Here is a 13,577-nt window from a genome sequence, read left to right as displayed (position 1 = left end):
TAGATTTTTGGAAAATAGCATTTTAGCATTTTTTCCCCCTTGGAAAAAATCAGTAACTTTTCCAGACCTATTTCTCTGCAGGGATTGATTCCAAAGCTTCTCAGTTAGTTAGATTATAAGTACATTTGCATGTTACCAAAACCTTAATAGGTTCAACCATTTCAAAAACACTGGTCCTTCCGCAGTACCTAAAATATATTTATGTACTATGAACAAATAAGCAGGTATTACTTGTCCGTATTATTTTAGCAACCACGAATGACCTGTGCTAAATATTAGAAAAGAAAAAATACTCACTGCCTATATCTTTGGCTTTGCAACACTAAATACAATGACATGGGAGAATTCATGAGAACCAATTTAAAGAATGGGAACTTCATAAGGTTTCTTTTGGTATGTAAAATAGGATCATAAAACAGTTGCCTCCCCTCCCCCCCCAACATACGTGTAATAATTTCTGTAAAAGAGATGAAATATTTAGCTATTTGATGATTTCCAAATTCTCAGAAGGAAGGTTACCATTTTAATGTATACTTTTTCCATTGTTTGAGACAGGAGCAGATTAAAGCCCCATTGTTTAAAACTGCCTCACATTAATGAACCAACTAAAACTTTGGCTTGATTGATCTACCCCATAAATTTGCACCCCTACTTCAAATACAGTGGAGAAATTTAAATGTCCATGGATAACTACTTAGGACTAAAGAAAATTAAAATACTAATTAAATTGATTTATCATGCCCTTCCAATGTGTTTTCATCATATATTTGTTCAACTGCGTTTGACTCATTTTGGTATCTATGCAAATTCTCTTTGCTGGAAGCAAAACCAGCTCTTCACATATACAGCTTATAGAGACAAGGTCTAGTTTCCAAGGAGACATACTATCATAGTGCAGAAGTAATAGAATTAAATTACTTACATATTTTGAACAGTGTTCTTAAAACACATTTTGATTTGGTTTGAATATTTCAGTATGCATGGGGAAATGATTACTATTGCAGGGTAAAATGTAACATTCTACAGGATTGCTAAATATATAACATTTTAAGATTAGAATATTTAATATGATTTACATTATATTAATTTTACAAAATTAAAAAATGTGATATGCATGAATGTTATGAGATCCAAATTGCTATTGCTTTATTGCTATTTGTTAATAGCAATAAAGAAAACAATAGACCAGATCTGAATGAACATACCCGTATATTCTGGCATATAAGACGACTGGGCATATAAGACGACCCCCAACTTTTCCAGTTAAAATATAGAGTTTGTGATATACTCGCCATATAAGAAATACGACCCGGTGTATAAGACGACCCCCGACTTTTGAGAAGATTTTCATGGGTTAAAAAGTAGTCTTATACGCAGGAATATACAGTATTCATTTCCACAACAGGGAGTAAAGGGGAGATAGTCTTGGAACACACCAAACTGATTTGAAAATATTCCACAACTTTTATGTACTGTTCATATCATTTTTATGTAAATATTGCTCCCTAAACAAGCCTGCTGCATAAACCAGAGAGGAGGAATGGCTTTATAGCAGATGATGATGCAAAGTCCTCTATGCTGTTGGGAGTCACAATTGTGTGGGATGCATCTGGTAGCCAGCCCTCAATGAACAGATCTTTAAATCCAAACTCCTGAGGCCCTTAAGAGACCCAACACCAGGGCTTGCAAGGATATCACCCTCACCTACCCACTGTCCTCTCTGGCTAATGCCCTGCTCACAGCTCTAGCATTCAGCAAAAGCACCACCGATCTGCAGGCCTGGTAAAATTTATTTCCATTTCTGTCAACAGGCAGCCAGCCAAATTGCACAGCGAAGTTTGGCATTAGCTTACATAAGCTGCACATGAACATAAAGAAGGGATGGACTGAACAGCTATTTATGTTCCGCTTTAGCCTTGATGGTACTCAATGATAGGTCTGTTCCATCCCATTTTCATGCTGAAAGAGCATGTAAAAAGTCACCATTCATGTTGTAAGCATTCTGTACATGTTTTTCTATGTAAAATAAGTACTGTACCATAGTTTCTAATCTACACACTTCTCAGTGCTTTCCACTGAATTCATCTGTAATACAGGGTGAGTCTCTTAAAAGAGGTTCCGTGGAACATGTGTTCTCTGTATTCCCGGGGCCTCTTTTAAAGACTCACATCTTTTTTCATAAAGATTATTATTATTATTATTATTATTAATGTTGTGTTCCAATCCACAAGCTGGTTCAGAAGTGTCAGGCCAGTCAGCTGTGAAAAGCAGACCAAACTAATTTCTCTTTCATCCCTAATATTAAGGCTGAACTCAACAATAACAGGTCTCTGTTGTTATTCAATGGGCGGATCAAAGAGGGACAGTGCTTTGCTGTTCACTTCTATCTCCCATACCTGCCAAGTTCCTGCCGGAAAAATAAGGGATATGACCGGAAGCAGCAGACCGGAAGCAGCGCTGCCGCCATTTTGGAACTGGGCGGAGCATGCTCAGAAGTGACTTTTGATCCTGCTCTGCCCAGTTCCAAAATGGCCGTCACGCCGGAAGTCGCGCTGCAGCCATTTTGGAACTGGGCAGAGCAGCATCAAAAGTCACTTCTGAGCATGCTCCACCCAGTTCCAAAATGGCTGCTGCGCCAGAAAACGTTTCTGCGCATGTCCAGAGGCTCCAGACATGTGCAGAAGGAGCCTCCCCCGGCCGGTTAAGTAAACCAGGGAAAACAAAAAAATTCCATTTTTTCAGCTGGGAACAGCTGGAAAAACGGGGGTTTCCCGGGGAATACAGGAGACATGGCAGCTATGTATCTCCCCTCCACCCCCTGCTCTGTCTCTCTCTCCCCCCCCCCTTCTTTGTTGTGGGTAGAAATGGGTCTTTGCACCAAAATGCATCGAATTTGTTTTGTCAGCATTCTGGCACTCCGGCGGTGTGGATGTTGCTTGTACTACCCTCAAATATTTGCTACAGGGCCATATAAAAAGGACAGGTTAATACTCGTATTTCTCACACCTTTTTGGATATCAGGCCTGGCTAATAATATTAAGCCAGTGATTTTTATACCTTGCTAATTATATTAAGCCAGTGTTTTTTATACCTGGACTTTCATGTCACTTCTTTCATGGCTTGCTTTTGCTGGCACAATTCAAAGGGTTGGGTTAATCATCAAATAAAAAAGCATATAAAAATACCCCTTTTGTATGGTAGGGTTACCTTTTGATTGCAGCAATTGTTCTGCTGCCATCAAACGTAATAATAAGAATTTAACATGAGGGGTGCAATTGAGAGTTCTTCCTGGTGAGTGTTTTCTTCAGAATGGTTAGCGGTATAAACTGACATCCTGAGCTGACCTGACCTGTGCCACTGCGTCAGTAACTGTTGTTTGCTTTTATTCTGAGAGCTCCTTCAGGAATGTCATAGATTAGGTGGCAATTAGAGCCCACATGCGTGTGACCTACACACTTCTAGCTGAGGAGGAACTTGCTCTATAATTCAACGAAAAATAATTTTGTTTACTAAGAGAATACCTAATTTGAATAGGAGGGTAAATAAAACAGAAGGTTAAATCAAAAGTTCATGTTTACCTCCAAGTGGAAAACCTAGTAGTTAAAATGACATTCATTTCTTTTACAAAAGTTAGTAACTTCTTTGGAGTTGAAAAACTTGGGCAAGGAGGCAGTAGACTGTGTATAGCTTTCTTAGTGAAATTAAGATAACCACAGCCCTCTTCAGAAATTCCAAAAAGGGAAAGTAGACACATGAAGATGACTGTAGAATGTACTGTAGAGATGAGTGTGTCAGCTCTGCCTGCACTCTGTCACCTTCTAAATCATAGAAGGCAACAGTCTTTGTAGGTTTTTGCTCCACATTGCATATAGTCACATTCTATAAGTTGGAGGGAGATTGAGCTGTCGCCGCTTAGAGCAACCCCCCCTCCACCTGCTGAAGTTGTGGTGGACCTTGCTGTCTCAAATTTCAGCTGCGCCCTGTGGGACATCAAAATTTGGCTCCTCTCGCCTTCCATTCAACACTATAGTTACAGCGTCGCCTGCAGAGTCCCTACGGTTCCATGCCCAGTGCAACTGAACCAATCCCTCTTCCCTAAACCCACCTCCGCTGCAGTCTCCTCTGCTGTGGGCGCACCCCACTCCCATCACACCACTGTCTTCTGCCACAGGCACACCCACTACCTCCTATGGCAGAGCGTACCTTCAGCCAAAGTGGAGGAGGTGGGGCAGAGGGGAGGGGACGGGAGGGTGCACCTATTGGTATGTGGGAGACGAGGGAGGTGAACAGGGCACTCCTTCAGCCCAAATCTGCCTTAGACCACCTCCCCACCTTGTCTCATGGGAGGTCCAGCTGTGACTAGTACACTCCTCTCTCTACCCCCTCCTCACCCGTCTCCTTTTCCCTGAACTGTGTGACACTCATACTCTGTAAACATACTACATTTGTTGTTGCTGTAGTGCTCTAGGTTTCCTGTACAGTAATTTTCAGGCTTGTGTTGAGAAAGGGCAGCATAACTAGCTACTTTGTAGTGCAGTTGATAGTTTAAGCACAAATGTTCTAATTAATAATGTTTTTAACTTTTTATGTAGGTGATCGAAATAGGCGGAGAAGATGTCAGGTGGCTTTCAGTTATATGCCTCAGAATGAAGATGAACTAGAGTTGAAAGTTGGAGATATCATAGAGGTGGTTGGAGAAGTAAGTAGCACTCATATGCTTAGGAAAGTACTCCATTGTTGGTTGAGTGGATGTATGTCTTCTTATTTTGTATTTTTATGTTGTGAACTGCTGTGATTTTCAGATGAAAGGCAGTATACAAATTTAATAAATAATACTAAAATAATAGACAATTCAAGGAAGATTCAGTAACAATGTCTGTAACAGTTGTCTTGTAACAGTGACCAGTACTTCAGCATACATGTAGGACGTTTTATATGACCTGTGGGGAAGAATATATTGTGCATAAAATCCCAAATAACTCTGTGATACCATAACCCTATGAAAAATATGTGATTGTGGAACTTAAAAAGCAGCAAACCATTTTAAATGTGTTCAGCTGAATAAACCAAGAAATCTTTGCCTCAGTACATGAATCCTCACTTTTTATTTTGTTCCTATGAAGTCAAGCATTACTTCAGTGCCTGATGTTGGAACAATACTCTATGCTAGATTGCTAATATCATGATGGATGTTTACTGTGAATGTGTATGGGAGATAGGCTGTTTCATGAATAATGCATTTTCATTTGTAACCTTTTATTGGCTTAAATGAATAGCACCATTTCATACAATATGGCGCAAGACTGGCTCAATTTGGGATTGCTAAATTTCAGAGTCAGCATTGTGTACAGTTTGCAGTGCATTATAACCTCTACCCTTGTGTCTTGTCGCACTTTACAGTTTGTTTACATGCCTTATCTATATTAATTTCTTATTCATATTAATACAGCACCTTCAAAATGCATTGTGCTTTAAATAGTAACAAGCAAAAAAAAGACCCACCCTGAATTTTAAAATGTGCATGGGGGGGGGGGGGGAGATAGAGAGCATGGGAGGAAGGTGCAGGTAACCGGAAGAATATGCTTTCGGTTCAGTTACAGTTACTTAGGCTTGGTTTCAGTAGGGAAACAGGGCTTAAAGGGTTTTGAGGAAGGATTAAAAAGAAAGATGTGGCATCACATAGATTTACTTGGAAGGAGTTTCATGTGTAAGCGACAGTGGAGGAATCTTTGATGGGCTGACTGAGAGGGGTGGTTGTGAAACTAGAGCCAGGGGCCAGCAACCTTTTTCAGCCGTGGGCCGGACCATCATCCCTCAGACCTTGTGGTGGGTCGGACTATGTTTTTTGGGGGGCAAATGAACGAATTCCTATGCCCCATAAATAACCCAGAGATGCATTTTAAATAAAAGCACACATTCTACTCATGTAAAAACACGCTGATTCCCAGACCGTCCACGGGACAGATTGAGAAGGCGATTGGGCCGGATCTGGCCCCTGGGCCTTAGTTTCCCTACCCATGAACTAGACCAACTTCCACCTTCAGCTTGGTGTACATTTCTCTCTCTCTCTCTCTCTCTCTCTCTCTCTCTCTCTCTCTCTCTCTGTGTGGGGGGGGGGGCTCAGATGATTTGTGGGTTCCAGGAGAAGACCTCAAAAACACGATGCAGCCACAGGCGTCATGTTGCTGGCCTCTGATCTATTTTCTCTTTCCCACCCCTTCCCCCATTGCTCAGCTTCTTACAAAAACAAACAAGCGATATTTCCAAAATCTAGTATTTCTTCAAAATAATTGCACTACAGGAGTATTCTTTATTTATATATTTCTGAACACACACACACACACAGTATATATATATATATATATTTCTCCTGCTTTAGTCACCTACCTGTTTGGATTTGGAAAATTTTGCAACAATGTAGTCCGTTTTGAATCAATAGGCTTTTTAAAAAAATGATAATTACACAGCCATTTCCGAACTGTATTGACTTTTTATTTTCTTTTTAAACCTGTATCAAACTGAAAATACTCAGTAAAACAAAGAGTTGTAGCATTTTCAGTAAGCATTTTTAACTCAGTTTTGTACAGTCGCTTCCCAAATAATTGTGTGTTGTTGTTTTTTTAAACCATTTCTTTTTGCTAGAAAGAAGGCTTTGGGACCCATGCTAGAGACTAATATTTTGCATATAGAAACTGTCCTCTTCTGTCACTTTTCTGTGGATGGACAATGTCTGATGGATGGAAATTATTAAAATGTCAAGAATATCCTTAGCTGATCTAAAGAATGAGTCATTCCTTGCTGTCACATTATAACCCAAGGGCATTTGGTATTTAGGGACTGTCATTTCCTAGCAGGAAGCTGCTGCTCCATATGGAATAGTTTTGCATAGGAGGAACTAAATCATTTTATGTGACATATTTATTTTTAATGCTGTTAGGCTAGTAAATAATTCATTCAGGGCTTTCCAATAGAAATAACTTCTGTATTGTGTTGACATATTCCTTGTCTTCAGTTCAGAGTACTCAAGTCTGTTGGCATCATTCATATAGCAAAAATGATAACATCATTTTTAATGAAAATGATATAATGAAATAACATGGCCATTTTTTACTCTTTCTGTTGAAATATTGATTAAATTTCCATTTCAGCCCAGAAGCAGTTGTGTTCATTTGGAAATTAAACTAATCATAACAAATGCAATACTTTTGTGGTACAGTTACTATGAAATTAATTTCTAGTTGTTACCTTTTTATATAGTACTTCTAATTTGTGGTGTGCTTTATTATGTTTGCCCCCTTCCAGCAACCCTGTGAGATAGGTCACTGTTGTCAGTTTAAGTTTTATATATTATCAAAACCAATGAAAGATTTACTCAAATTCTTCCAAATTGTTGTCCTATGATGTAAACTTGCAAATGTCAGTATGTATGTCTTCTGTCTTGGCTCAGGTGGAAGAGGGTTGGTGGGAAGGAGTTCTCAATGGGAAGACTGGCATGTTTCCTTCCAACTTCATAAAGGAGCTTTCTGATTCTGACGATACTGGAACTGTCCAACAGGAGCAGCTAATAAAACCAAGTAAGGATACAAATGTTAACTGACCCTTCTTTGTGTTAGCTTTGGTTACTGTTGTTTTTTACTGCCATTGTGGTATTTCCAGGTATTCCTGCTTCTGAACATCTACTGCCACATGTTAATCTGGAGCAATCTAGCTGGGAGAAGTTGTTGTGAACTGTCCAAGGTGGTACAGATGCAATCCTTACTGCAGTTTAGCAATTGGGAGTGGGCTGCAAAATTGGATGCTCCTTTCCTTCCCCTCTTCACAAAGTACCCTGCCCTTCTCACCTATGATTTAGCATTATGCCCCCCCACTGGAACTTCCTAAATGCGAATTCAGAAAATTCATTTTTAAAGTGGAGAAGGAGGAAAATAAATGATCCTGTGGTTTGCTCCCAATCACTGGACTTACTGTTTGGGGAGTGTGGCACTTGGCAGTTGGTCTGCTTTTCTCTTTGGAATTTTAAAACCTATTTCGTCTATTCCCTAGATCAAAAATCAAACTTCCATTATGTGAGGACTTCTTGTTTTTTTCTGTAAAGATCCCTATCTTTGGGGAATGATAAATACTGGTGCAGAATTTCCAAAAGACCTGTACAAATTATTTTAGCAAAATTAATTGTTTTGGACCTCAGCAGTGTTCCTCGGGGACTTGTACAGGGCTTCCCTCACATCTGTCTCTGGAAGAATACAGTGGAAGGCTATTTTTGAGCCTATTATTCTTAGTGGTCTGCTTATCTGTTGGCATCAATACAACTATAAATGCCAAGTGTGTTTGGGAAATTTTATGCTATCTGCTGCCTCCCTCAGTTTGCTTCTTTATAAACAGAGCATATGATTAATTCATACAGTTTGCTGTATGTAATGCTGTTAAAATAATTTTAGGTATTTTATATTGCACTTGAATTTTCTTGCAGCTCTAAGGATTTGTGTGTTTGCAGAAGACTTCTGTCATAAATTACAATATCGAATGACGTGTGTGTGTGGTGCTTCCCTGGTAACAGGCTTTTTAGCCTGATCTTTGGTGTTATCATTTATCAGTTTTGTTCAGAAGAGAGGTGTAGTGCTCTTTTTGGAGGGGAGGGGTTATGGTTTTATCCTATTTTTAACAGAATAGATATAAATCATTTTATATGAATGCCTAGATTGTCTCATAAGTATCACTGCTGATGTACAATATTTGCCCCACGGCTCATAATTTTGATTATTCTTTTGTGGTGGTACAAGAGAAATACAATAAGCCTGGATTTTTAAAGTATCACTTTGATATAAAATGCAATTGGTTCAAGCCCTCAGAAGGACTGACTTAGGTGAAAAAAGCAAAACAAAATAAATGCACTTGGTTTTTATGTCCCTCCTCCTTCAGCGTAACACCTAATAACAGCATGCCATGTCCTGGAATGATGATATTTTGACTTACGACCTCACTCTATAATTCATGACATCGGGACATGGGTAAGTTGTTGTAGGTGATACAAGTAGGGGAAGGGGGGGGCTACAAATGTGGCTGCTGCTTTCAGCAGCAGGTCTCATGTACATTTAGTCCCAGCCTAAGGTAACAACTTCCATGTTTTCTTTAATACAGCTCAGACAGATAAATGGGCCCTACTTACTTCCTTGTCTGTTAAGGTTGTTTTATACCAGGGGTGGCCAACTCCCAAGAGACTGCGATCTGCTCACAGAGATAAAAACTGTCAGTGATCTACCCCCTTTTGGGTGGTTCGGGTCAAAGTTGTTGAGTTTTTTCAGGGAGGAGGTAAAATGTTGAGCTTTTTTTAGGGGAGCCACATTTGTTCAGCTTCTTTGGCGGGAGCCAATGATCTACCAGTGATCTACCGCAGATGTCCAGTGATCTACCGGTAGATCACGATCTACCTGTTGGACATGCCTGTTTTATACTGTCTCCATACCTGTCTGTACGGCACAATGGTTCCCTAGTTGGTTCGTTGTCAGTGGCAGATTCTGTGTGCCAGACATACACTGACTCTCACAATCTCCCCTTAGTTCCCAGTCACATGGTTGTTGTTTTTAATCATGCAGGAACTTAATGATCTTAACATTTCAGATATTCAGAGCACCTCTGAATATTGTAATGTTTACAGTAATTCTGCAATTTAAGTCAGTATTGTTGTCCCTCCTATTGAATAAGGGAGGACTGAAATCAAAGGAGAGCCTACTACTAAGTAGTGAGTTCATGTCAGAGTCATGATTCGAACTAGGGACTCCCTGATTCGTAGCACCGTCTCCTAGCCACTCTGCCACACCAACTCTGAACCTCTCCTGAACTTCAGTAAGTGAAACAGTTATGGTTGTGCACCTAGCAGCTCTAAAGCCAGGTGACTCATGGACCTATTGAACCAGAGTAATCCACACAGCACCTGCACCGCTCATTCTGCACTCTTGGCATTTAGAAGGCTATCACGGAGGGTAGATAAAGGAACCCAGAAAAGGTGGAAAGAGAAAGCACTCAAGAGGGGACCCCCACAAAAAACTCAGGCCACCTTAGCCTTTGAAGCAGAATGTTAAATATCCATAAACAAGCCCCTGATTTTCAACAAATAATTTGACTTGGTTTGATGCAGTATATGATTAATTATCTTTTTTCTTTCATTTTCTTCTTGTATACTGTTAATACAATAATTGCTTTTTCAATTTTTAAAATTTGCTGTAATTTGCCCTATTATATTTCAGTATTGTAAAGTGAAAAACATAATAAGCCCATGTTTGCAATTTTCAACAAGGTTCTTCAGCACTGCACTCTGTTAATAGTATAAGCTTGTTCTGTGGTTAAAGAAATATTATTCTCGTGAATGACTGGAGTTAATTTGGTATAAATTGTTATGGCAGAATAAAAGATGAACACATTTTTTCCAGAAGTCCCAGTACTTTGTGTCATATACAGGGAAGAAGTATGTATGCTCCAGTCTACGCTATCCTTTCTATTCACAATTCTACAGTTATCATTTTGCCTTGATTTGCTATAACAGATGTTGCACTGTAATGTCCAGTTTATAATACAATCATTAGCAAACCTTTGTGCTCTTCCTGTTTGAAATGCATACAGTGGAAGTGTAGACTACCAAAAGCCTTTTCTTTTACTATTTAAAGTTCCAATTAAAAGCAAAAATTAAAAACTACTCCTCTCCTTTCTTTTGCCATTTTTCGATTCTCCTATTCTCCCTCCCTTTTGTCGCCCCCCCTCTTTTTTTGGCTTCCCTTTTCTTTCATTCTGCTGTCAGGAAAGTCTGCCTTTCAAGGGACAATTCTGTATAAAGTGGCACCAGCAAAGATTGACAGCTACAGACGCTATAACAGTGAGTTAATTAAAAGAAAATAGGAAATGCTAAGCTAAGGCTGGTCCTTGATTGTGTACAAATTCATCTGCTAAAGAATAATGTCCATCCATTGCACTAAGTCTTGGCTGTTCTGTGAGCTGAAGTTGGTCCAGTTTGCTTCTAGTTGCACAGCACATACATTCTCAGAATGTATACCAATATTTCTTTTCAGCATGTATGTGTGCATACATGTATGTGCAGTGTTGGGATACACCTAAAGCAGCATGGAACTTTCCTAGGTACTTAATTTCAATTTATACCTTGTATAGCTGCTGATAGAGGCACATATCTCCAAAGGAGCAGTAGGTCAGTGGTAGAGCTTTGCACGCAGAACATCCTAGGGTTCCATTTCCTGTGTCCTTAGTTGAAAGGATCTCAGGCTGCAGGGCTGGGAAAAACCTCTGGTTGAAACTATGAGCAACCATTGCCCAATGGAGTAGACAGCAGTCGGTTAGGTGGATCTGTGTTTTGACTCTCTGTAGCGGAGTGTTCAAATAAAAAGGCAGGCCATTTTTATGCATTGAAGAACCAGGATGGGGGGATCTGAAATATTGCTCAAGTTGATTTCTGACAATTGCCTGTCATCCAGTTGTTTTAAATTTGACAGAAGTACTTCCTGCCTCATTTCCTAACAATGGGCAGCTGTGGAACCCATCCTTATTCAAAATATGACTATTTGGCCAAGTTAAATTCAACTGATTTTGTAGGTTATTCCTCAGAATGGATCTACACATGACAAGGAGATGGGTGTTTACACTACATAGCTGCAAATGGTGGGAGTGGGGAAGGGATACTTGTGACTTGAAACAAAAAAGTGGGAATAGCAGTGCATTGCTCTTTCCTTGCTAGGGCTGGGCAATATCTAGTTTCCAGCATTGCTATATATCACCAGCTAAACATTGTGGTATACCAATTCATCACAATGTCTGGAAAAGGATGGAGCTATGTAGAGGCATTGGCTGGCTTCATGCTTTTCCCCACATTGTGATTTTTGCATAGCACACAGACATCGTGATTTGTGATATATTGCCAGGCCAAAAATTAGGGAACCAATAACACAGTACAGTATGGGCTTTAAACCTTTTTTGGACGATATATTGCCCAGCCGTATTGCTTCCTGCTTTGCTCGTGTAATCCCCTTCTCCAGACAGTTTTACAAGTATATATTTGTCATGTCAGGAAAGTGTCATGTCAGGAAAGTGGCTGAACACTTTTACAAGTATATATTTGTCATGTCAGGAAAGTGGCTGGTGCAGGGAACTGCGGGAGAAAAGCAGTGGGAAGAAGCAAGGTGAAGGACCTCTTCCCTCCCATTGCTATACTGCAGCCATTTGACAGATTGGTCTCTGCGAAATGCGTAGTTCCAGCATTAGCCTGGCCTCTTGGTATTCTGCTTTTTATGCTGTCTCAGATTTCAGGTAAACATTGCCCTGAACACATGCTACGTTCTCTTTCAATTGAAGCTAATGGAATTTCAAAAAGCTTTCCCCATTGTTAGACTGTAACTGCTGTGAAGTAAGCAATAGACATCTGTAAGTGCACAGAAAATTTAAAGCAAGTAAATAATGCAGAGGACAGGAATAGGAAATGAAATCTTACAATAATCCTTAGTTACAAAGATGGCAAAACCACCCATGTTGGTAGTTGCATCCATAGTGATAGACTCACAGCCATGCTCAGGAGGGCTCCAGCATTCATTTTGCACTGCTTAACGCATGCTGTTCCATGATGCAGGGGACTGCTCATTCCTCTTTATCCTGCATGACTTGTTGCCAAAGCCTAAGAAGTTAAGGTTTGTTTGTCTTATATGAGAATTGGTGTGCTATATATACCATGTATACTAGAAAGAAATGGGCAAAAAGCTTGTACAATCAAACTGCATTTGTTGAAAACAATATGCCTGAAAGAAACATATGTTGTTGGCATCTGTCTGTCTCAGGAGACAATGGAGGAGTGCTCCTTCTTGGTAAAGTCAAAGTTGGGAAGTTACAGCACCTGCTGTGGAGAGACATGTTTTATTGCAGGTGGGGCAGATGAAGGTGTCCTGTTTTGCTGCCACAGCTGCACCACAGTGTTTCTTCTCTGTGTACATGAATATTATTAGAAAATGTTCTTTGCATTCCACCAGGTTTCCGTAACACCTGCTATACCTGTACCTCTCCAGCTATCTCTACCCTTTCTACTGGGCCCTGATTGTAGAACACGTAGCGTTTCTGAGAAAGCTACCTTGGAAGTCCTGGCTTTAACCCCATATCTAGCAACTTAAATATGGCTTCCAGGCCTGCACAACTACTTTCCCCCAGGGGGCAGATTTTGATAATATGGCGCCCTGAGTACAAAATTTGGTGCCCCCCACAAAATATTTCTTACTGTCAAAACAATTCCTTTCGGTACAGTTGCTTTTATCGATCCTTTCAGGACGTACCTGTATAAATATAGTATTGTTGCTGCTGTTGTTCTTGTTCTTGTTCTTGTTGTTGTTGTTTGCCCCTCGGCTCGCCACCCTGTGCATAGGAACCTTCCACACCACCCTAATTCTGACGCTGCATTCCCCCGTATAATTTGTGCCAACTCACACATCTCCAGCACTATCTACACCAGGCATCCCCAAACTTCGGCCCTCCAGATGTTTTGGACTACAATTCCCATCTTCCCCGACCACTGGTCCTGTTAGCTAGGGATCATGGGA

The 13,577-nt window shown here is 40.2% G+C and overlaps 1 protein-coding gene across 4 annotated transcripts in view; it reads left to right on the top strand.

Annotated features, from left to right (window-relative positions):
• SH3KBP1 (SH3 domain containing kinase binding protein 1) overlaps positions 1–13,577 on the top strand; it is a 139,078-nt gene that overhangs the window by 69,243 nt on the left and 56,258 nt on the right. For 2 of the 4 annotated variants that reach the window (XM_035116819.3, XM_035116821.3), the window contains exons 4-6: positions 4,593–4,699; positions 7,448–7,574; positions 10,793–10,867. In XM_035116819.3, coding sequence (XP_034972710.3) covers positions 4,593–4,699; positions 7,448–7,574; positions 10,793–10,867 — 309 coding nt within the window. The remainder of the gene's footprint in view (positions 1–4,592; positions 4,700–7,447; positions 7,575–10,792; positions 10,868–13,577) is intronic. The other 2 variants (XM_035116820.3, XM_088667790.1) reach the window with 1 other exon arrangement.

Source organism: Zootoca vivipara, chromosome 4 (genome assembly GCF_965207765.1).
Source record: "Zootoca vivipara chromosome 4, rZooViv2.hap1.1, whole genome shotgun sequence".
NCBI classification, from domain to species: domain Eukaryota; kingdom Metazoa; phylum Chordata; class Lepidosauria; order Squamata; family Lacertidae; genus Zootoca; species Zootoca vivipara.
The sequence above is the reverse complement of the archived record's forward strand: the minus strand, read 5'-3'. Positions and strand labels throughout refer to the sequence as shown.